Genomic DNA, 25,504 nt, shown 5'->3' on the forward strand with positions numbered 1-25,504 from the left:
CAGGGAGGGTTCAGAGTAGCATTGTCCAGTAGGAATGCAATGAGTCACATATGTCATCTTAAATTTTCTGGTAGAAGAATGGAACAGGTGAAATTAATTTTAATAATATAGTTTAACCCTACACATCTAAAATAGTATTTTAACATATAATCAATATAATAACTATTAATGAAACATTTTATGTCCTTTGTTTTTGTACTAAGTTTTTGAAATCCAGTGTGTATTTTCACACAGCGCATTTCATACCAGCTGTATCTCAAGCGTTCAGGGGATACACATGGCTACCGCCTACCATTTTGGACAGCAGAGGTTTAGAGGAAGAGATATATAAAGCGACACGCAAGTAGAAAATGGGGCCAGGGAAAGAAAAAACATATGCGTAGAAGAAAAAAAGAGGAATAGCCTTTGAAGTGAAGGGCAGATCTCTGTGATGGAAGTCAATGGTCCCATCTCCACTGAGGGTCTACATGCCACACCCCCACTGCCCCACGAAACACACTGGTTTACATTTCAGCAATATGAGATATTTGATTTAAATCTAAGGAATGCACTTCACGTACAGAGAAAATTAATCTTAGCTAATAAGATAAATGTTTATCTTGCCTTCATTCCACAAATTTTAAATAAGGAACCAAGTCATCTCTACCTCTTGGAGATGAGTTAAGTTTATACTAGATGCTAAGTCTGTCCAGATGTTCAAGTCTGTGATGATTGTCCTCTGATTTGGATATGACCTGAGACCAAGAAAGTTATTAGCTGGGTCAGTGTTCCCTCCAGTACTGTGGGTCCTTGATTGGATGGTATCTATTACTGCACACTGTACCTTGTCCATAAAGAAAAAGGATTCAAGAAGTTACAGTGCCCATTTCCAGAAGCAGCAGACGCTGGTGTTGCCATCATCATTCTGCTGACTATCCCATCGGGACTCAAGAAGGGGGTGGTATGTGGCAGTTGGGCACTGAGGGTCTCAGTACTCAGGGGCTTTCCTACCTTGTGCACATCTCCAGAACTTCCTGAGACTTAAAATTTCCTTTTCTGCTCTCCCTAAGTCAAAGGGTTGTTATAAAAGTCAGATGAGGTAATGGACCTATATGTGCTTTGATAGCTGCTTTTAAAAAAAAAGTGCTTTACAAAAGAAAGGATAATAAATATCAGGTCCTTTTTCACTATACCTCATTCTTCCAACCTCATTTAAGCAACTAGTATTTGCTAGCTGATCAATTCTAATCACTTCTTTAGGATTAAGTTGATTTAATGACGCTAGGAGGCGTTTGTAAGCTGTGGAGATCGTCAAGAGATTGTCCATATCCTTTATGCTGCCTTAGACCTGAGGTCATCAGGCTATCAGCTGGAGTTTCGAAATATCTTGGTTTTTATGAGAATTTTTATTTTCATGAGGTGTGACCCAGACAGACCAGTCTCGGCACAGTGTAGCCAAAGAACCTCAATGTCAGATAACTGAGGACTTTACAGTCTTGCTCCCCAGAGCTGGTCTGTGGACCATGGGCATCACCAAATAGAAGTGCACAGTCTCAGGATGCACCCCAGATGTGTCAAATCGGAGTCTGCATTTAAACAGGATCCCAGGAGACTTTGACATACATGAAAGTTAGACAAGTCATGCTCTACAATATCCCAGCTGGTAATATGGCAGCCTTGGCTTGAACAGCTGCCAGGTTTCCTCTCAAGGCAGCCCCGTCTATTGGACAGCCTCACTTTTAGAAAATGTTCCCTTCTGTCAAGTCAAAATCTGTCTGTAGATTTCACCTATTCAAGGTCCCCAGAAGAAATTTCATTCTTCTGCCACATGAAAGCCCACTTAGTGGATGCTTGAAAATGTCACTACCTTCCTTTGCTACACAGAAGCCTTGATTCAGAAGCTGGATGGGTGGTGAGGAGGGCTTCTCCGAGTCAGGTCCCGGTCACCTGGCAGAGGCCTGCTGGTCCTGAGACATTGTGGAAGGATCCTTGTAGTTCTGTCTCTTCCTTTACTCTGCTAGAGTCCGAGGGGAACTGGTCTACGTGATTGCAGTTGGAAGGTGTTCAGAGAACCTGAAGAGGTTTTCCAAAAGGACAAGGGTGTAGAGGTGATGCCCAGGATGCACAGTAGACCTGCAGGGCATGATAAGTGATGAGGGCATTGGCGGAGATGGACCAGGAGGGCATGGTGTGGAGTGAAAGGGCAGCCTAGCAGCTTTACCTCTTGCTAGCTGTGTGACATTGGGGAATGCACTAAGCCTCTCTGAGCATCAGCTTCTTGGGTTTTAAAAGAAGAAAAGATGACAAATCCTGCCCTGCCTACCTCCATTTTCTGTGGGACTGCTTGCAAATAACATCAGTGAGCACACATCATAATGCAGAAAATGGTCCAAGGATGAAAAAGAAGGTACAGGTGGGACAGGAGGTGCATCAGGTCTACCCCTAACCCACTGTGTGACCTCAGGGGAGGCCCTTGCCCTCCTGTCTGTGCATTAAGTGGGTCAGACCCAGAAGATCTCTGAATGCCCTTCTTGAAGGTCCCTTGTTGCTGTTACTGCATGTTACCCAAGGGTTTCTCCAAGGACAGCTCCTCAAATATTAATTTAGGGAAACTTCTTAGAGCTTGGAATTGGATCCTCTCTGGGGGAAACGATTCTAAACACTCTTCCACTGAAGGCCTGGCTTCTCCTATGGGAGCCCCACTGAAGGACAGATCTGCTTGACCATAATGGCACCTGTGTTTCCTTGTCAGCATGTGGTACCTGAGCTGGTGAGTGAAAAGTGAGGGTTTCATTTCAATAACTGTGTCAGGACACACAGCTCTATTTCTGGAAGTAAGCTCTGCCTGTGAGATATTTGAACTCACCTCATACTTAGCCAGAGTGTATCATGTGCACATTTTCCCAGCAGAACAGTCTTGTTTGATACTTCAGCTATTACCAAGGAGTTTTTTAAAAGCATTACTCTTTTCCAGTTTTTGTAAGTACCAAAATATAGCATACCTGATAGTTTTATGAACCTGCTTTGACAGAGGAGGCTCCCCATCAACAAGACAACTGAAACTGGCTTTTGGTACAGCATCCGGTTCATAAATGCTTGCTGAGAGCGAGGGGACCAATGTGTATAGTTATGGAGGGACACAGCTTTTCCTAAGTCAGCCCTTATGGGTCTCCTGCCAGCCTGGGGACCCTGTGTTGTTCATTCTCACCTCACTGCAACCATGTTCCCACCTTCCCATTTCATTGCCTGGAAGCTTGCTTCTAACTCTCTACATTGCATTTTCTCCTGTGCACCCACCGTTGTTGTGGAAACTCGGTGGCCGTAGGCCGCGAGTATCCGGTGTCATTGAGTGTGATGGTGTGGTATGTGTATTTGCTCACACTTTTATTTTGAATCCGTTTCCAATGTGACATCTGCTAAAATGTCTCCTTATAATTTGCTTGGTGATCACAGCCTTCTCATCATTCATTGAGAGCAGGACCTGATCTCACAGAATCTGAAAAGAGCTATGTGGTAAGATGCCTGTTGAATAAGACTGTAGCTTTTCTAAAGGGAATTCTTACTGACTTCTAGAGTCCAAACTGGAGTAATGCCTGGTTGACCCAGATCCATTATTTACAAGAATTATGTGGCTGTTGTAGTAGAAGAGAAATGTCAGGCCACCCCCTTACCTCTCAAAAAAAAAAAAAGCAGAGGAATTTAGAGAATACTTCTACTCTGCCTACATGTGGGATTAAATTAATATATTAGTGCATGACTGGGGATACATACTTGCATTTCTATCCTGAAATTATTCCATTTGTAACAGTCACTCACTAATTACAGGCTTTTATGGTGCTGCCTTTTTTTTTTTTTAATATTTGTACTAAATTCCAAATTCTTCTGTATCTTACCTGTTTTTTCCATGCTTACACCTGGATCCCTCCTGCACTCCTCTACTGGAATATCTATTTTTTTAACCTGGATCTTCAACTCTGTTGTTTCCCTGGACTTACGTGCTTCGTCTGGAATGTTACATCTCTTCCTTTCTTTCTTTTTTTTGTCCCCATGTTGACTGTTTTATGGGGGTTTCTGGATATCTCGGGGCCATCTCACAGGAAGCAGTTTGCAATGAGATCATAAACATTGCCGAAAAATCTGTTCATTACTGCAGCACTGTTTCTCATCCCCTTGACTTCCATCACAAGGTATCCCCTTCTGACAATAAATCATCTTTAATCATTTCTCAGCAACCTCAAGCCCAGCAGCGAAGAGTCACCCCAGACAGGAGTCAAACCTCACAAGATTTGTAAGTACACTTTGGCAAATCGCATTCTTTGCAAACTGCTGGCTTTAGAAGTAGATCATTGACTGACTATGGGGGCACCTACTTGGGGGAGTGAACCAGTCACTCGCAACTTCTCTAGGATTTTCCATCAGTGAGTGTGAAAACAGGCGGTGGGTAAATGAAAGAGGTCATGAAGGCAGGTGAAGAATTAACTGCCAGACAAGAGCAAATGAGAGCTGTGCTGACTGGTCTTTGTCCAGGTGTTGTGGGAATATGGAGGCAGGAGTGGTTCATTCTGACTGGAGATGCATGGATAGGGTGGATCCATTCATTCAAGAAAAGAATTGTTAGATGTCTCCTATAGTTTAAGCACACAGTAGTAAACTTTGTTCACAGACAAAAGGAGATTTGGAATGAGTATTGAAGGACAAATTGGGTTTGAGGGCTAGAACAGGGAGTTGAAAGGTCCTCCGTTGAGGAAACCACATGTGCAAAGGCTTAGGATAGGTGGTATGTTTGGAGAACTTGGAGAAGGTCCATGTGGCCAAAGTATACAGTTCACGGAGGAAGCAGAGAGGAAGCTCCAGAAGTAGGTTAGAACCAGATTGCAGAATCCAGAATGCAACTGAAATAAGTCTGCATTTTCTTCTGTAGGTACTCAAGAGCCACTAGAGGATTGTGAAATGAGGAATATATTCTATTCTGTTTTAGGGAGGCAACTCTGGCAACATAGTGAAGGGTGGATTTCAGAGACAAAGATCCTGGTTAGGAGATACTAATCCAGCAAAGACGGGATGAGGGCCTTTGAGCTAGGACAGAGTGGACACTTTGTGACCGTGGAAGCTGTAAGAGTACCAAGGAGACAGAGGTAAAGGGAGAAGAGAAATGAGGATAGATCCTTGGGGAATCAACTTTTAAGGCAACAAAGGGGTACCCAACAAAGGAGATGGAGCAGGAATAGTGTGGGATGAAGGAGAGGGCCCGGGGGCACTTACCTGTGGGGAACAGAGCAAGAAGCGCTAGGTCAGCACAGCACCTGCATTAGAGAGGCTGAGGGAGGGAGGGAGTGAGAAACGTCCTCAGATGTTCTGCTGGGCACCTGGGAAAACCACTGGCGACCTCTGAAACAGGTGTTAGAGAGGCAGAGGTAGAGGGTAAGTTAGAAAGGTTAATGGGTCGCTTTGATAGTGAGTTGAAGGAGTGGAGGCTATAGATCAAGGGAGTAAAGGGATGGGGGAGGTGATTTTTTTAGGTACAGAGACTTAGCGTATTTTTTGTAGAAGGAAAAGAGTTGACAGAGTCAGAAGATTTAAAAAGATGCAAGTTAAGAAAAGTGCCCAGGAAAGAGCGTTCCGCATAGCCAGGAGAAGGTACCCACCCTCACACGTGGCAACAGGGCTGAGTGGGTGGGCGTGTGGAAGAGGGGAGGTACAGAGGCTTGAACCTGGAAGGGAGGAAAATTAAAGTGCTACCCGCAGCAAGCTGCATCTCAGTAAATGGGGTGGAGTGAAGAGCCTTCTCCTGAGAATGGCACCCCGTAATTGGCAGAGAAGGTAGGGAAAGGACTCAACAGGACAGTATCCTGAGCAGCGTGAAGCCAATTCAAAATTAGCACTGACTGGGGGAACCCAAGCAGCAAGATAATGGGACTTCTGCTGGTCCCCACCGTCCAAGAGGGAGAACACAGGCAGGTATTGAGCCGGTCCTCAGAGCTGAAGCTAGCAAAGCTGCCCTGGTGGAAGTTAAGGGAATAAGGCATTCTGAGAGGTCCAAATTGGGTAGGAAACAGCAGGCAAATACAGAAATATCAAAACTGTATTTACTAACTGGAAATCTGTCTTCATCTCTTAATGCCTCATTAGAGACTGACCTTCTGGCAGACAGATCCATCTACCAAAATATCAGTCACACTGGATAAATATATAAAATTAACTTGTCCCTTTGGTTTCAGCAGGGGAGAATGAACCTCTTGCCTTTGGGAATGGACTCCACTTACTTGTTCCTAGTCTCTCTTGCCCACATGCTGGAATTCACTGATATGTACTAAAATGGTAGATGATTGGCTCATTTGCAAATTTACCTGCTATTGTTTCTCAAAATAGTGAGTAAACAGAATTGTGAACTGGTGCACAGTAGATGTTAAGATCTTAAGTATTTGTCAACGGAATAAATGAAAACAAACGTTTCTTTGTTGCCAAAGCAGATACCAGATTTCACAAGTAGTCCAACTTTCTCCAGAGGCAGCTGTTCCAACAGGCAGAGCAGCACAGACCAAATTGCCTTAGGCCAGAAAGCAAGGAAATAAAAACCTTAACCCCAAACATCCCTAGGATAGAAAAAAAGCAAAAAGCTTTCAAGAGTTTCAGGAAAAATGACATCTACGTTTAACAGCAGTTAATGAAATGTATATCAGCACATTAAGAAACTCAAGGTAGTTTTGCTAAATGGGCAATTAGAATGTATTTTTTTATATCTTTATATAAATATGACAATTATATTATATGTGTGTGTGTGTATATATATATATATGTGTGTATATATATATATATATGACAATTGTCTTAGGCTCTCCAGTGTATAAGACCAGGATATAATGTCTATCTCTGCATGAAGGTAACTTTTGATTATCCTTGACAAACTACATATATTATCCTATGTTAGGAAAAAGCCTTGGTTAGCTTTAAAGGGGTGGAAGGGCACTTCTGCACAAAATGCCTAGCTATGGGAACCAAATGAAACTAAGTAAAAACACTGATGACTCCCATCCCTGTCAGTCTTAATTGACTCATTATATGCTGAGTGGATCACCCCCAAAGCTAAGTTATTAGAGAAATAGCCAATAAAATATTTGTCTCCCCCTGATGAGTAGGAAATACTAAATGTTGATTTAACTTAATGGGCTTTTAAAACTCATTATTTAATCCTATCAGTATTTGAGTCACTTATTAACACTCATTTTTCTCACCTACAGATTTAGTTACCAAGCATTATATAGCTATATGCCGCAGAATGATGATGAGTTGGAACTTCGAGATGGAGATATTGTTGATGTCATGGAAAAATGTGATGATGGGTGGTTTGTTGGTAAGTGATCTCCTCGCACCTTTCTTACTCGTGGCTTATTGAAGGAATGACTAGGAATGATGAGCCATGCAAAAAGCAACATTCTCTGCACAGAAAGAAGAGCTGACTGCTATTCCACCATGAGGGATGCTCGGTACCCGGTGTGTTTGCTCTCAAGACTTAATGTTAGACTGAAAAACAAATAGGCCAATGAAAGGACAAATGTCAGATTCATTAACTAAGTTCTGTTTGTATTTCTGTCATGCATATATCTGTTCTGCATTTGGAAGTTTTATTTTCTAAAACTGTTAATGAAACAACACAAAATTTGAGTGAGCCTAGGTCTCTACCATGAAACTCAAGCATATATGTAGACATTCCAAAGACTTATTTACTCTAGGATCCTAATCATTTTACTTAAAGCAACCTATTTAAAGGATTCACCTTTATAGAAGAGGGGAGAAGGATGATTGACATTTATTGAGTTTCTGTTACCAAGTAGACACTTGGTACACTTCCTTATTGAAATTCTCTCAACAAACAGCCAGTAAGACAAGAATTATCCTCATTTCACAGATTCAGAAACTAAGAATCTCAAAGAGGTTAAGTAGCTCAAGGTCACTGAGGTAACAGATAGTGGGATCAGGATTTGAACTCAGGTCCATTTCTCCACAGGCCTCTGCTGTTTCTGCTCAGGCATGAATATGATGTTGGGAGGCACTGACACTTTGCCTCACTTTTCCCCTTGTTCAAATGGCCTTACTTTATCATCTTTCTGAAGGCCAGCTCTTTCCTGATCTCTCTGGAAAAGCTTTGCTAAAGTCAAGTCATATCAGGGCTGGGTGGTCAGAACAGCAAGGCCTCGGCATCATCAGTGGGAGGCCAGAGAGATTGGCCTTGGCCTCACCAGCCTCTTAGAAAGTTCTGCTGTACTCCCAAGGTTCCCAGAAGCCTGTGGCCCTCACTGCCTTGAGTTCTGTTCAGAGGGAAACAAGATCCAAGAAGTCAGCAATGCTCTAGTGCAGTGCAGCCCACTGCAAACATATGAAACTTAAAATTTTCTGGAAGCCACTTGAAAACAGTAAAACAAAACCAGTAAAATTAATGATGTGCTTTATTAAAGCTAATGCAGTCAAAATATCATTTGAACATGAAATAAGTGTAAAAAATTTTAGTGAGACATTTTTACATTGTTTTCACACTGTCTTAGAAATCTGATGTATGTTTTATAATTACAATATAGCTCAATTCAGAATAGCCATGTTTCAAGTGCTCAGTAGCCACAAGTAGCCACTCTGTTAGTGAGCACAGCTCTAGGATATATTAACTGTTAAACTCTCTTAGATGCAGTGAGCTTTTCTATGAGAGCTTAAGGTAGGGTGAGGGACACCAGTTCTCTAAGGGCATTCCCAGAAGCTAGTAAAGGAAATACTCCTTAATTCCTGATTTTTCTCATCCATAAGAAAATGTGCTAACCAGTTAAATGAGCACATTTCTGGGCCTTCCCATCTCAGTTCTCTACAACCCCCTTATCCCTCCCTACTAGGGTTCAACTAGTTATTCCAAATGTCTTTAGATATCTTTAGCCTTGACACATTCTTTTAATAAGTTTTACTTTGGGCAACCACTGCAGCCCACTGGGAGTGGCTGCTTGAAATGCATTCAACAGAATTTGGAAGCCATGGCCAAGACAGCTGGGAGAGGGATTCACTGACGAAATTATGACGTCTGCTAATGAGAGGGTAACGATGACGCAACATATACCCGCCACCCACCCTCGGCCTCCGGCTTTAGTGAGGGAATTCCAAGGGAAGGGACCAGCTTAGGGATCCAGCAAGGCTGGGTATGGAGCAGCCCAGGGAGGACTTTGTCCGAGATAGTTCAGTGTTCCTGGCTCAGCAGGAACCCTGACACGGTTGGGAGCAAAGATGGCAGTCAGTTTGGGGCTCAGGCACAGGTTTCTGGGAGGAATTTCCTTTTGATATGTGGTCATATCTAATGGGCTTTTAGAAATCTTACAGTTTAGAAATTTTATATACCAAGTATCTTGTGTTGGATAAATGTGCTCATTCCTCCACAAAACAGATGTGTTGGAAAGAGTAGCTGGCTGGGAATCAAAAGACCTGGGTTCACAGTCTGCTTCTGAGGCTCTTTAAGCTGTGGGACCTCAGCAGTGTCACTTACACTCTTTGAAAGTAGGTTTCCTCATCTGAAAAAAGCAGAAGTAATAAAAATGCCTGCCTTGCTTTCACCTAGCTTTATTTTTGCAGCCTAAATGAGATAAGAGGGGAAAGTGCTTTGGAAACCGCATGTTACTCTACAGACTGCAGGAGCGCTATCAAGGGCTCTCTCTCAGCTCACACAGTGAGTCTTCTCATTTTGCATGTGTTTTTTTTTTATAGGTACTTCAAGAAGGACAAGGCAGTTTGGTACTTTTCCAGGCAACTATGTAAAGCCTTTATATCTGTAAGAAGAGTGAAAAACAGATTATTTCTACTGGAGGATGGAGCAGAATTCACAAACCAGTCTCTTTATTTAAATGTTGAGTCAGTAGGAAAACTAATGCAGTGGATACAATAAGAAGCAAAAGAAAGGGACAGAGAAGTGTTGTGTCTAAAACCTGAGCCTGCCTAAGCTTGCTGTGTGTCAGACAGGGCTGAACCATGTGCTGAGCACAAAGGAATGAGGCAAATCTGTATTTACTTAGTGCTTCTGGGAGCCACTCCAGCCTTGCCCTCCTCTCCCCTCTTGGGTAATCTGACCTGCAGCACAGCCCAGGAGCAGTTAGGCCAGAAATGCTTCTTGCTGCCCCAGCCTTGACCAGCTGTGGCTCCAGAACGTTTAGCATGAATCCACCCTCGGAGTGCCAGGCAGATCCCCAGCCACCCTGGAGCCTGCTGACCCCCCAAAAACTGCTGGAGATCAGTCTGGGCTGCCAGGCCATCCCTAGACAGTGGTGGAGGCTCCCAAACTACCCAAGACCAAGTCCCTCACTTGTCCCGCTGAGGTACATGGGGAAATGGAGGCAAGACTTAGGTGCCCTCTGCATTCACTTCTGCCAGAGAAGCACACAAGGTTTGCCATGGCAGCAGGATGGCCAGGCAGATAGTTCATTGTGGTTCCCGGGGATCCTGTGCCTCTGGAGGTCATGTGCAGTATGGTCCTTTTCCACATCGCTGGCTTTTAGCAAGTCGCCTTCGGGGCAGCAGTTTCATTTATCAGAATGCCACTGTTAACCTTTCTTTCCTGGACTGTTTTTGACCAGGGTAGTTTGGGTTTGGTAGGTCTATTCTCACTGAGAACCAAGAGTAGTGTTCAGTGATTTATTTACCATACACTGACATACACAGAGGCCAGGCCTACCGATGAGCAAGACGTACTCCAAGCCTTAGGAGGTACCCTCCATGTCTCCATTTTTACTCCCCATAGGAGTTCAAGGACCGCTCAAAATATAGTCACCCAGGGTTATGGATCCTGATGCCCCTGGGGAGGCATCTCTTCAGAGCGGAAGAGGCAGCAGCAGCGGCCCTAAGCGGGAGGCATTGATTCTGCCACTCCCTAGAGGTCTTTTTCGTGGGTCCCAGATCTGAGGAGGGAGGCCCCTTTGACACCTGGAGTGTTCAGGCACAGCTCTCTCCAGTTCCAGGATGTTTCTCAGCCTCTTGGTTAGACTCTTTGGGGAAATAAAGATAGAAATGACCTGTTCCCTGCTTGCTGGGGACTCTAGTGATTGGGGAGGCAGACACCCAAAAAAATACTGAATCAAGAGAGACTGTGATACGTGCTAAGAAGGGCGTGAGAGAGGAAGAGATGAATTTCCCCTGGAGGGATCCTAGAAAGCATTGTCATATTTCTGTCTCCATTAGCTCACTTCTGAACAATGATGGTGCTGGAAGAACCTTTATCCAAGGGTAGTGGTTTATGGCTGGAGATACTTGGAACTGTTTCCAGAATGTTTAAACTTTCATCCTCCCCACAAATATACAGCCAAGGTCACAAAAACAAGAGTAGCAATCCTAGGTAGTAGGGTGTGTTCAAGATCCCTGGCTTTACATTAGCTCAGAATTGCCCTAGGACTACTGTCCCAAAGTCTGGAGTTATTATAAGTAGGCATAGTTTGTCTTCAGTGAGTCAGCTTCTGTCCCCTGCTACTCTTAGTATCCAATCTGCTGCCCACCCGCCATCAGCCAGCCAGAGTACCCTCACTCTCTCCCTGTCCTGCTTTCAAATCCTGCTCTCAGGAAAGAAACTGCCACTGAGCCCTTCACACTGAAGTGACCATAAGAAGACATTTGTTTTTAATTAGGACAGAGCAGAGCCTTAATCCCAAGGGAAAAAAAGGCTGAGGAACTTGGGTGTGGTGTAGGGTAGAGGTCGGGGTGGAGGAGCTTCCTGAATAGCAAGGGCCTTCTTATTGTCCCTTAGAATAAGACTCATTGCCTTCGAAAGTCCACTTCACCATTTAAGGCACTGGTTTTTTGATTCACACTCTCTCTCTCTGAGGGCATATACTCCAAGTACATTTGCATGTGCGTTTTGCACAGCAGCATTTCACCCACTTTGGAATGTAATTCTTGTATTGGCTAATGTGTTTCTTGGTCTTTCTTAGATGCAAACTATTAGGAACACAATCTTATCTAATAGTTTTTTGAGGGGTGCTTCTTGATTAAGTAGGTAATTTTGAACACCTCTTTAAATACAGCTAGAAAATAAAACCAATTTGTAAAGCCACATTTGCATATGATGCCAGCCTCACGCATTTGTATATCTTCAGAAACCCAGGTATGCCTCACCAATTTGCCCGTCTTTAATAAAAACTTGCATTAAACTTCAGCTTCCTATGTATTAGAAAACAAGAAACAAAGGTTTCCAAATGCTCTTTTGTCTTCAGACATTTAGTAATATAAAATACCTATTTTTATGCTGAGATGTTTATACAGGTTTATTAATAGCAAATGCAACTAACTGGCACCATGATTTGCAACACATTTTGATATATTTGCCATGCTTCTGGGTCAAGGCAAGCCCCAAACTACTTATCTTTTGCAGTCTCTCTGGGATCAGTGAAAGAAAAAAAAAATCACATGCTTAAGAAGTGGGACTGTAAATATGTATATTTAACTTTGTATAGCCCATGTACCTACTTTGTATAGAAAAAGTAATTTTAAAAATTTGAACTTAAGTGGGGTAAAAAAAGGAAGTCATGAAGTTTTTTGCATTTTTATTTAAATGAAGGAATTCCAAATAACTCACCTACAGATTTTTAGCACAAAAATAGCCACTGTAAAGTGTTAAAATTTTAAGTATTCTTCCTGGGAGAGGAGGTAACTGATATCTCAGCTACAGTTTTTTTATTTTGTTTTTGATTTTTTTTTTTGTAGTCCTATTTATCTACAGTAGCATTAAGTTCTGTTGCTAGAATGGGTTACTACAAAGATTATATTCTGAAAGAAAAGTAACTGAATTATATATAACCAATTAATTTAAAGTATTGCCATTTAAATTACACACCAAGAGCATGTACTGTGCAGACACAGATTTTTCTGCTCATTTATTTTTCTTTTTGCAGTGGGTTGATTTGATAAAGAGATGTGTTGAATTACACATTTGCTGTACATATTATTTAATAAACATTATTCAGAATTGCGTGGCATGTTTGTTCTTCCCATTCGTTGATTTCTTTCCTTCCTTTGCCAAGTTTCTCAAATGAGCATTTGCTGGTGTTTACTGCTTCCCTTCTGCATACCCTCTTTTTCTGTTCTTAATCACTTGCCATCTGGCTTCCATCCCGCTCTTTGAAGACACCACTTGTTTTCAACAGTCTAACTCCATCACCCTCTCTAAATTAACTGATTACTGTTGACCATTTCACCATTCTTTCTAGAATGTTTTTATTCTAATTACAAAAATAATGCATATGTCTTTAAAAGCAAAAGTGAAACATTGTAAAATGTGTATGATATGTCTTGATTTGCTTCACAAGACATAAATACAGGAAATAACATTTAGTTTTTCTAAATCGAATTATATCTGGCTATGAGTCTTTCATCTTTTTTTCCCTCCCAAGCCAAGTGTGTCAAGGCTGTGGCAGACACCAGGCATCCAGGCTCCCCTGGCTGCCTGGCTGGGCCATCCCCATCTCGGCTTGGGATAGGGCCTGCTGCACACGGGGCACGGGTCTGCCCTGTAACAGAAAACCCCTAATCCACCCTCTCTACCCTGGTTCTGTCCTTCTCTACCTCCTTCAATTCAAAGCACTAGTTTGCACTGGTGCCTCTTTGGGGTGACTCTGGAATCCCTCTCAGTGGGCTCAGACCTCAGTCCTGGGAGAAGAGTTGTTTTCCAGGGGTCTGAGAACCTCCACACTGGGTCCTGAGTCATAGGCACTACTTTCATGCTCCCCATCCTGTCCAGCAAATCCATCAGCTGTACTGTCAGAACACGTTAAAGCCCAACCACTTCTACCATCACAGTCCAAGCCATTTTCTTTCACCTGCATCACTGTAATCACTTTTGAACTGGTGTCTTCTGCTTCTACCCTTCTGCCCTCTATTTGGTCTTAGCAGAGCAACCAGAGTAGTCATCTTAAATTTGGTCCAAAACCCTCTAATGACTTCTCACCGGCATGCTGCCCCACCCCTCTCCCTTATCTCTGGCGTCATCTCTCATTGCCTGGTCCAGCTCCATAGTCCTTACGGCCTCAAATTCATCAAGCATGCTTCAGCTCAAGGGTCTTAGCAGACTACCTCCCTGCGCCTGGAAGACCCTTTCCCCGAGAGCTGCATGGCTTGCTTTCTCCTGCCCCTTGGGTCTCTTAAAGAAAGCCTTCTCAATGAGGCTTTGCCCGGCCACTTTATATATAATAGGATCGTACCGTCACCACCCCCGTACTCTCTCCCCTGCTTTTCCACTATGCTCTGTAGCACTCTCACCTTCCGAGACTTTTCATATTTTTGCAGTCATAAGATCCGTGAGTGTAATTACTCTGTTTCGCTGTTATATGCCCACCGCATGTGGCAGCAGGCCCCATCCCAAGCTGAGATGGGGATGCCAGGGGAGCCTGGACACCTGGTGCCACAGCCTTGGCACACTTGGCGTGGGAGGGAAGGAAAGGACAGACTGCGTTTTTACCCACCACAGCAAGAGATCATAGCCGATTTAATTCGATTTAGAGGAAGAGTGCCTAACATAGCTGGTACTCAATCACTCAATCCTTGTTCAAGTAAATGAGCAAAGTAATAAGTAAACCAACCCCTGGGGCCAGAGATCCTAAAACTCAGAGAAAACAAATCTTGGTACTAGGAGTGAAAGGGAAACACCATGCCATTTTCTTACAGCTTCAGAAACAATCTCAAAATTATTCTAAGCTCATACAGTGAGTTTTCTGTAATTGCTGTCCTCCCCATAGAGATCACCACTGCTGACTATTCAATGTGTGATCATCCAAGCTTTGCACACACTAAACACATCTATAAAATGCTTTCTATAACTTTTCTCCCCTTAACAAAAGTTGGACGTGTTTCCACAATTACCAATCCCCTATTGATGCTAACATTGAGGTCATTGCCAACTATTTACCACAACAAACTGTTGCAGTGAGAGAATTTTTGGCCCAAAGATCAGGAACATTTCAAATCTTGAGGTATTGCCAGACTGCCGTCCCAAAAAGTGCACCCATTTGCACTCCCACCAAGTCCATGGGAGTGTCTTTCCCTGGCACCCAATTATGTGTTGCCATGAAATGCTTACCCGGGTTCTGTCTGGCCAGCCCCTTCTCTTTCTAGATGGTCGCTGCGCTCTCTCGGCTCATTTTCTTCTAACATGCTCCTGTAGGGAGCAGATCCCTGCGATATAATTTGGCCTAAAAAGTATGAGGGCTCCTTTCACTGGTAAGTGGTGGAAACCTAAATCTACTGGCCGTTCTTGAGTCATCACTGGGAAGAAGGAAGTTGGAACTAGCCTCAGGCTGGAGTGAATCCAGATTCTTAACCTCTATATTTGTCTTATTCTTGGCATTGTTTGTCTTATTTGGCTACATTTTCGTCTACTGAAAGTGGGGATAGAAAACACTGCTGTGGGTAGTTCCAGGCTGCTGCTTCCAGTCTGACTCTAGACTAGGCAATAGGGCCTTCCTGTTTGCCTTCCCTGAAAGTATTCCCAGGCCCTGGCAGGCCCAACCTGGATATTTACTCTTTGACTAGTCACTTTGGCCAAAGGGGTGGAGTATGACAGCCCCACCACAGCCTCATGGAAGCGGGGAGGAAAGGGCCAAGGGAGGGGGCATATTTCTCTAAGGAGGCAGCTGGATAAATGACTATGATCCACTGTGAAAACTGGACTTTGATACTGTGACAAACAGGAAAATGGAACCCTTCTGCCCTTCCCCAGTACAAACTTCAGTGTAGCTGAATGCAGGCTATGTGCTCAAGCTCTGCTCTCCATGCTTGAGAAGAAAACAGTGCAGGAGGACATCCACCCAGACGAGGGGATCAATGTGACCACAGGGGTGTAGCACAATTATGTCACATACTAAAAATATCAGGACTCTTCTGAAGCAACAAAGATTAGCATCGCAAAAGTCTTGAAGAGTGTTTGGACGAATTGTACATGGGTGTATTTGCCAAGTCTCAGCGTGTAGAAATCAAGCCCATCTCAGGAATGCTCAGTGGAGGCCTTTAGGACAAAGGAGAGAAGTTACTACTTGATACAGGTACTTTGTGGAAAGGACTAGCCAAGAAGGTGATTCAGACTGAAAATACTGAGGAAAATTTAAGATGAACACATAAATGCCAAAGTCCTTGATGAGCTATTTTGAGTGAGACACGAGGTCCACCCTGCAGAACACCTGCTCTGCTCTCCCCTCACCACACTCGCATCATAGACAGGAAATACTGGGTCTGGCCCCCTTCTGGCTTAGTTGTTTTTAAAGTGAGATCGGACAAAGTCAGATAAATCTGCAGAAGAGAAAGATCTGAGAATCATCCTCAAAATAATTCAGCATAAATTATGTACACTGATGAGAGCTTAGATTTTTGAGGTCAGTGGATCTCAAATCATGGTCCCTGGACCCCACAGGGTTTCCAAACCCTTTTGGAAGATGATAAAGTCAAAACTATTTTCATCATAATGTTAAGATGGCTGCTGTGGTAGCCAGCTTCCAAGAATGTCTTCAGTGAGCCTCACTTCCCAGTACTGCAGAGCCTTGTGGGGTACCCCTCTGCATTCTTTTAGGGTTGGCCAGTGTGACCAGTAGAATATGTCATGTATGGATGGTAGGTCACTTCCAAGTCTAGGTCAGAAAAGCTACCGTGGCTTCTGTCTCTGTGGGGAAAAGCAGACTACATTTTAGAATTTATAAATACTAGTTGTTATGCTGGCTAAATGTGCTAATTCCTCCAAAAAGGAGGGGTATTAGAAGAATGGGTTGGGAACCCAAAGACCTGTGTTCAAGTGCTGCCTCTGATTCTTAGGTGGTTGGACTTCAGAAATGCCACTTCAGCTCTCTGAGCCTGGGTTTCCTCATTTCAGAGGAGGACACCCCTGGACTAAAGTGGGGCTCTACTAGGAAAGAGAAGATTGATGTTTGAAAGGCAACTTGCAGTGACCGCCACAAGCTCTCTTGTTACTCTGGGGCCTGCTGCATACCAGCATTTTCATGTATTATTTACCTCCATATCTACCTTGTGAAGTAGGTATTCTTAGATCCATTTACAGGAGAGGATCCTGATACTCAGGAGTTCGCCTCAAGTATATACAGCAAGTAAGTGGATTCAGTCTGACTCCAAAGCCGATGTCCTTTCCATTGATCGCTCTGCTTACCTCCAAGGGACAGACAGCTGGGATATGTCTGCAGAACAGTAAGCTCCAGAACATCCAACATTTACCCAGAGTATAATATGTCTAAGAGTGATCTCATGGAATGGTAAAGCAGTGACCGTTTGATGAGCACCTACTAGGTGCTTGGATGTCGAAAGTTCACTAAGAAGTCTATGTGCTCCTCAGTCTTCTGCCAGAGCTAAGGTGACAGCAGTGACATAGAAGTCCTCATGTACCCCTGCTGATACCATGTCATCTTACTCTTTACCATTCACAAGCCTCTTAGAAGTGCGGCCCAGCCTTGCCACCTGTACCCACTCACCACCACACTAGCCCTCCGGCAGCTGCTCAGTGGCTCCCCTGTTAGTGTTACAGACCTGCACACCTCCAAGCCCACCAAAAACTTTGTATTCCTCCATATTTTCTGTATCAGTTAAGAATGACTTCAGCTGGAACAGCAGGTGGTCCAACAAGTGACAGTTTATGTGGCAGATGTGTCTCATCTCATTGAAAAGAAGACAGGCTCTGGGTTAGAATTTCTGACTCTCTTGCTCTCACAATTACAAGCTGGCTACCTTGGCAGCTCCAAGCATCACATCCTCATACCACTGAAGGCAGGAAGCAGGGGGCGGCACAGGACAGAGGTCTCCTCTGTGCATGCTTCCCCACTGGGTAGACAAATCTCGTCCCAAAGACCCCAGCAGACATCCTCCCACCCCTCGTTGGCTGGAGCGGATCACGTGGTTACTCCTAGCGGTAGAGACAACGCCAAAGGGCGTGGCAAGGCAGAAGGTTGGGAATGGCTTCGGGTAGCCAACCACTGGTGAGTAAGACAAGCAAGCTCTCTTTTTCTTTGACTTCCCTGAGGTCTTCCTGCCTTCCCTTCACAGTTTAAGTCTTTGAGTTCTTTCCTGGCTTCTCATCCTGTCCTCACCCCTTCAGTGTGGATGCTTCTATAATCTGTTGGCCAGTCAGTTTGTCATTCTCCTAATTTTAACTATCACCCCTTTTTTCTACTAGTTACTTTTTTCTACTTTTTAAACAATACAGTTATTGAAGTTAGACAGCTTCATTCATTACTGAGTTGCCATATACTGAGATACAATTTAAGTGTTCTACACCTATATGTGCTCTCGTCACTTGTCATAAACACCTTTCTTGACAATTCATATTCATCCCTACATCATTAATGAGTACAGGGTATTCCACGGTATAAGTGTGCCATGGTATATCTAGTCGCCTTCTATCATTGATACTTAGGATGGTGCCAATATTTTGCAATTGTGGACAATTTTGTGCTGAACAACCTTTTACATACTCTTAGTACCTTAGATGCCTACTTTTTCTCTAGATCAATTCCTAGAAGTGGAATTATTTGATCAAAGGGTATACTGTGTTTAAGTCTTTTGCCACATATGTATTGCCACACAAGTGTTGACAGGGCCTGTCAGTTCTTCCATGCAACATATCTTGGATTTGTTCTTTCCTCTCTGTCGCTGAGAATTCATTATTTTACATCCTTCCTCAAATGATACTATTTCCTGAAATCTCTTCTTCTATGAAAAAATGCTTCCTGCCCACAAAATGACTGTGGGTGTAGAGGTGCCCTCATCACCTTCAGCTTGGGAACCCAACTGTAGATGAACCGTCCTCAGTATTTTTGAAAAATTTCCTAAGAATTAAAACTGGGCTCCTTGACCCAGGGCATCCGGAGTCAAGGAAGGCAACCATCATAAGGGGGAGGACCAGAGCAGGTAGCGCAAAACTAGAGGGCACTTCTAGGAAATGATGGGAGAAGCAGGCCCGATGAGACAGAAATGGGGGCTCCAGGAAGAGAGAGACCAGAGCTTTCAAGAAGAGCAACATAAAGAAACATGACAGGAAATTAAGCTTTAATTCAGGGGGCATTAGAGGGTCAACCCTTAGCAGGGTCAGGCCAGCAAGAGAGTAACAATAGTGTCTCCTTTACCTGGCAACAGTGAGGTCCCTTGGACACAACAGCCTTTCCATGACGCTGTAAAGAAGGCCTTACCCCCTTTTCAGTTAAGGAAAAGCCCATCTTGACCCTGTTCCTCCCCTGCTGCTGTCTGCTTTCCCTCCTGCCCTTTACAGCAAAACACCTCAAAAGAGCTGTCAGTACTTGCTGTCTCACCTTCCTCCCCTCTTCCTCCCTCCTGAACCCCTTTCAGTCAGGAACCCTTTCTGTTGGGCCCCTCAGTGACTTACAGCATTAATCCCATGGCTAGTTCTCAATTCTCAACTCCCTGGACTCTCTAGCAGCATTTGACCCACCTGATCACTCCTTTCTCCTCAAAACACTCTCTTCCTTTGGCTGCCAGGACACGGCCCTGCCTTGGTTCTTGTCCTGCCTTGCTGGAGGCTCCTTCCCAGTCTCCTTTGCGAAGTTCCTCCTCATTTCCCTGGTGAACGTCTTACAGTGGGTGTTCTCAGCCCCGGCCTTTGGCGCTTGCCTCTTCCTACTCCCCGATGCCCTCAGCCATTCTTGGAATTTTGAAAATCCTCTCTATGCCCATCTTTGCCTGGGCCTCTTCCATGGACTCCAGGCTCCTATATACAACTGCCTGTTCTGTATCTCCACTGGAATATCTAATAATCGGTGTTTGAAAATATGTCCAGAATGGAATTAGTGTACCCCCAAAGCTGCTATCTGCACTGGCTCCCCTGTTTCAGTTACTGGCACTTCCAACCTTGTAGCTGCTGTTCAGGCCAAAACACCTAAGTCATTCTTGACACCTCTCCTGTCCATCAGAAAATGCTTTAAAATAGCCTGAATCCAAACACTGCACGCAGACGACTCCTCCCACCCTGCATCCCAACTGATCATCTCTTGTCTGGATTATTACAACAACCCACTTACTGCTCCCCCTCCGGCTCTTGCCTCCTCTTCCACCTGTTTCAACACAGCAGGCAGAGTGCTGCAAACAAGAGGCAGACCATGTTAATCCTCTGCGCAAAGTCCTCCTGACCTCTCTGACTGCCCGGGGTTCTCAAATGCCCCACAAGGCGCTGCCCAGTGAGACTCTTATTTCTCTTACCTCATCTCCTGTTCCTCCCTCATGCATGCAGCTCTGGCCGCTGGCCTCCTTGCTGATGAAGGAGCCAGGCTTGTTCCCATCTTTGAACTTACTATTTCCTCCACCTGGAATGTTCTTCCCCAGATAGCCATGTGCACTGCTCACTCACCTGCTCAGGTCTCACCTCAAATCACTTTCCTGGACAAGTCTTCCCCATCACTTTTATTATTGACATCTGCAACCCCTTTTTTTTCCTCCATAGAATACAACACTATATAGCATGCCATATTTTTTCCTTTTAAAAAAAAATTTCATTTGAGATAAGTTCAAGATCACAGAAAAGTTACCAGAATAGGGATAGTACAAAGAACATCCATACATCCTTTACCAAGATTGACCTACTGTTAACACTTTATCCCATTTACTTCACTTGCACGCTCTCCCGTTCTCTCTCTCTTCACACACACACACACACACACTCACATACACAAAGCTTTTCTGGACCATGTAAGAATGTTACATATATGTGTCCCTTTATCTCTAAATACTTCAGTGTGCCTTCCAAAAGATGGGGGTATAATCTTACACAACCATGATCTAGTTATCAACCAGTGAGTTGTAACATCGATGCAATACTTTTTTTTCCTAACCTGCCATCTGTATCTATTTTTTCCCTCCAGTACAGGGTGGAATCTGCTCTCACATATATTGCATTTGGATTGTCTGACTCTTTCCTATCCTTCAATCTGCAACATTTCCACAACCTTTCTTTGTCTTTTATGACATTGCCACTTTTGAAGAATATAGTCTCTCCTCCACCCCCTTTTATTTAGTAGGGGTTGTCTGATGTGCCCTTGGAATTGGACTCAGGTTACACATTCCAGACTGGAATGTTATCTAAGTGATGTGCGTCCTTCCCAAGATGTCATATTTTAGTCACACTGATCTTTTGCCCCCTCACTGGTAATGTTAATTTTGACCACCTGGTACGGTGGTGTTGGATTTTCCATGTATTGTTATTTTTTTCCTTTGTATCTGGTAAGTGATCTATGAGAAAATAAGACTACACACATCCTGCTCTTTATCAAACTCTCACCCTAGATTTTGCATCCACTGATGATTCTTGTCTGAATTAATCTTTCCCATGATACTTGCAAAATGATGGTTTTCAACTTCTGTACTCCCTCTGCATTTACTAACTGGCATTCAGAATGCTACTGCAAGCAGAAACTCTCCTTTCCCCTTCCTTCCTCCCTCCCTCTCTCCCCCCTTCCCCTATCTATCTTGAGTGTCTGTCTATATCTGTCATTTGTGTATCTACTGTGTTGAGTTGTAGATTTTTTCTCCATGAGCTAGAATTCCTTATTATTTTAATGCCTAAATTGTCCCTAATTTGGTTAGTGGGAGCCCTGTTAAGTGGGCTTCTGTGTCCTTAAACATGCCCCCCATTGCTTTTTCAAGCACATTTTTGGTTTCAGTTTAACAAGCTATTCCAGGCTTATCTTGTACCCATCTGCCACAGTCCTAGGATTTCCTTGAGAAGCTGATTCCTTTTGTGGTATTTAGAAACCAAGGTCAGGATACCAGGTGTACTCATTGCTTGCAAGTATTTTTGCTTCTAGGCCTTTTTGGCAGGAAAACATATGCATGCAAATATACACAGACATACACAAACTTATTTAAATACATATACCTATGTAAGCATACATACACAAAGCATATCATATAGTTTACTATGTATTTTGTTGTTCATCCATTATGCTAAAATATAAGCTTCACGAGGGAGGACATTTTTGTCTGTTTTGTTTGCTGTTGATTTTCTAATGCATAGAACAGTGTGTAGCAAATGAAAAGTGTTCAAATAGTAGTTTTTGACTAAAAGAGAAGAAAGAAACAGCCCAACAGGCTCAGTTACTTGCCAAACCCTCACAGCTGACAAATGGCAGAACTGTCTCTTTATCGTGCCTTGAAAACCCAATAGGAGCTAATGTCTGACTAGGACAGCAGATGGTTTCATTGTCACACCTTATTTTTGTCTGACCTCTTTTACCCCCAGGACTCTGTTGTGCATATTCTCTCCTCCTACCCTCTGGGATTCATAACCTGAGGTGGTCAGGTGGGTGGGAGCTGAAGGCAGAGGCTGGGTGGCTAGGCCTGGGAGTGGGAAAAGACCCTAGCGCCACATCATGCAATGGCGATGGCTGAGGCCTCCTCCACCTGGAATGTGGTTTAGTGTAGAGAGTAGGGGGACAGGTGGTGAAACTTGGAGCAGCACTATCCCTGGCCTCTCTTCTCCTGCAGGAGCAGCCCATGCGCCCACCACATGGAGGTAGAGTGAAAGAGGTAACGGGAGAGAAGACAGACCTAGAGAGGGCAGGTGGGGACCCAGCAGACAGGAAGCTACCCTCTAAGAGCCCTGGCATCATGGAAACTGGCCCTGCCACTCCATCTGTCCTCAGATGCTATAAATAGCTGGTTCCAGTATCAGCCCTGGCCAGACCGGACCGGCACAAGCTGACCCTGAGAGGAAACGGGTTTTAGGGGAGGATGTCAGAGAGAGCGTAAATGGGTGGAATGGGTGGAATGAGACAAGGCTAAGGGAAAGCCTTTCCTATCCCCACTGCATACCACAATCAGATCACTGGCATCTAGGGCCCGTCCCACAGAATGTTCCAGCCTATTGTCCAACAATTTCATTCCAGCAGGGCCATCCCCCATTCCTCCTCCTACCTTGTTCTGTTTCTGCTGCCAATTATGATGTCTGCCTCCATATTTGCTTATACTTTTAAAGCTTATCTCAAATTCCACTTCCTCTGAGGAAGTCCAAAAAGCCATTCGCAAATGGAGCTGGTCTAGTTGAGTGGCTGACATTGGGCTCTGCTGTGGGTTTCCCTGCCAGCCGAGTAGGAAGATCTGGCCCATGGGGACCTCTGGGAATGTGGATCTGGGGGGCATCTTCTGGGATCCTAGGAACCTTTGAAAAACCCCTCCTGCCCCTCCCTCTTCTGTTACAAAGTCCTCTTTCTCTGCCTCCCCAGACTTCACCCTGGGGCTTGGTTACTGAGTGATTTTAGGGAAGTCTCTTAACCTATCTGGGCCCATTGCAGGCTAGGTTCCCTGGTCCCAGAGACAGAGTGCAGCTTGCAGGATGGGCCCTTGGGCCGCTGCCTGTGGAAGGGAGAAGTGGGGGAGCTGGATTGGGCAGAAGGAGAAGTTGACCACCTTGGCCCATTCTATAGGAAGCTCTGGAGCCAAAATGACCCATTAGAGTTGTCCCATGTTGGATTAAAATGGCGATTCCATTATTCCCACCCAGGTCAGTCACTGAGTGCAGGCAGCCCAGGGAAAGGTGTGTTCTTGGGCAGGTTTGCCCTTTGAAGAGGAGGCAGTGCCTGAAGGGGCGAAAACCTGAAGACAGTCCTCCCCTCAACAACTACAGGTGCTTGCATGCACGGGCATCTGAGCGGTGCATAAGTGCCTCAGCTTCCACTTGTCATTATTACTAATGGCGGCATGACACTCCACTGGACTCTTGTCCTGAGGAAATGCAACAATATATGTCAAGTTCCTAGCACACAGTCTGACTCAGAGTCATTGTTTAGTAATGAGGACAATGTTTATTGCCTGAGTCTGTTGGGTAACTGACTCCAAGTCACCTTTCCTCTTTCGGGAGGGGGCTAAGAGGTGGTTCCTTGTGAGCTAAAGACTCATATTTAGACTCTAGGTGGGATGATATAGAAATCCAATAATGACAATGAAATGTGTTCATCATACAACTTTAAATTCAGGTCCCATTAGCAGATAAATTACATTTTTTTACAACTCTGCTAATTATCTTGTGAACATTATTACATGGCATTGGTGTTTTTGCCTTAACTTCTCCCATATTAACATTTATCTACGATCCTGTTTTGGAATGTCTTCTTTTAAAATTCATGGATGCTTGAGAAACGGTAATGGTCAAGCCTTTCTGTGTCTTGATTATTTTTGCATCACCTGTCCTGGGAGCCAGGAGGTAGGGAGCCAAAATAGCTGCTGGTCTGCTAGATGCAAGGCCAGCCTCGCACAGGCCAGCTCATCCGTCCACACCCCTTCTAGCCCTGAGTGGACTCCAGCCAGGTGCAGCGCGCCACGGAGCATGCTCCATGCCGACTGGAATCTGAGAGGCACCCAGTCCCGGGTGGCCACTTCAGGATTTCCCTCGGGGTGGGGCCGGATGCGGGAGAAGGGCAAGAGTTGGGATCCCAGTCCCTGGCGCAGCTGCGGGCGCCTCCCGCAGCCAATCCCGCCGCTGGCTGTCCTGGAGCAGCGCGGGGACGAGCCTCGCGGGGATCCCAGTAAAGAACGCGCTGACCCTGGGAGAGGGGTTGCGGGTAACGGGGACTAGGCAGGCGGGATAGGCCCAGTTGGGAAAAGATGCCTTTGATTTTCGAGCCTCTGGGATTGGGTTTCGGCTCTTTTTAGAGTAAAAAAAAAAAGCAAGATGCTCTGATGTCATTGGACCAAGGCGCCTGGGCAGGTGCGCCGGTTCCGGGAGGGCGGAGCCGCTGCCTTCCGTGCGGGGCGGCCGAAGGACTAAAGCTACGGGCTTCTCTCGCCCCTGGATAGAGCCAGCCTCAGGTTCCCACGGAGGGGTAGAGTCTGAGAGTCACCTATGTACGTTTCCTCTCAGGCCATAGACAGAAATGCTCGGCCCCAGAGGAGGGGTCCTGGAGTCGCTCTCCAGGAACGGGACCTCTGCGGTCTCCTGGGCCAGTCCAGGAATTGTCCTGGACAGTAAATAAAACCATAAAGTCTAGCACTGTGCTAGACTCACTGTCCTTAAGAAAGGGAGCTGTTGTTCCAGGAAGCAAAATCTCCACGTAGCAGCTCTGTAGGGTTCTGGCAATGGCCCCCCACGTGTAGGGGCTGCCCGCTCTGCAGAAGCCAGCCAGACTGGGACAGTGCCAGCAAACAGCTCCCAATCTGTCCATAGTGCAAAACTGGACTGAGCTGAAAAGACCAGCTAGCCTCTACTCCTGTCCTGTGCCTGCCCTCCTTGTTTTCATTTCTCTGGCATTCTCCTGCATGCACTTACACAAACGTACACACACACACACACACACACACACACACGCAGGCACGCACGCACCATACACAGTTATTTAATGGAGGCTGTTCATTCAGGTCAACAAACTTCTATGGAATTCATAATAATAATAATAGTAAGGCAAGTGAAGTTCTGAGAGGTTGCTTAAGGCGCCTGAACTAGCACTCAGCAGGAGTCAAGGGTCTGAGGGAAGCAGAGAGTAGATAAATAAGTAACGGTGTTTAAGATAAGACAAGATCGCTGTGTTTGGGAGTC

At 44.8% G+C, this 25,504-nt stretch overlaps 1 protein-coding gene across 50 annotated transcripts in view; it reads left to right on the forward strand.

Annotated features, from left to right (window-relative positions):
- The window catches only part of SORBS1 (sorbin and SH3 domain containing 1), a 228,564-nt gene extending 215,602 nt beyond the window's left edge, over nt 1–12,962 (forward strand). For 24 of the 50 annotated variants that reach the window (XM_073240623.1, XM_073240631.1, XM_073240628.1 and 21 more), the window contains 4 exons: nt 3,433–3,492; nt 4,077–4,267; nt 7,218–7,330; nt 9,712–12,962. In XM_073240623.1, the coding sequence (XP_073096724.1) occupies nt 3,433–3,492; nt 4,077–4,267; nt 7,218–7,330; nt 9,712–9,779 (432 nt within the window). In that variant the 3' untranslated portion in view covers nt 9,780–12,962. The remainder of the gene's footprint in view (nt 1–3,432; nt 3,493–4,076; nt 4,268–7,217; nt 7,331–9,711) is intronic. The other 26 variants (XM_073240653.1, XM_073240636.1, XM_037015682.2 and 23 more) reach the window with 2 other exon arrangements.
- Nucleotides 12,963–25,504: the final 12,542 nt, after the last annotated feature.

This window comes from Manis javanica, chromosome 7 (genome assembly GCF_040802235.1).
Source record: "Manis javanica isolate MJ-LG chromosome 7, MJ_LKY, whole genome shotgun sequence".
In the NCBI taxonomy this organism is placed as follows: Eukaryota; Metazoa; Chordata; class Mammalia; order Pholidota; family Manidae; genus Manis; species Manis javanica.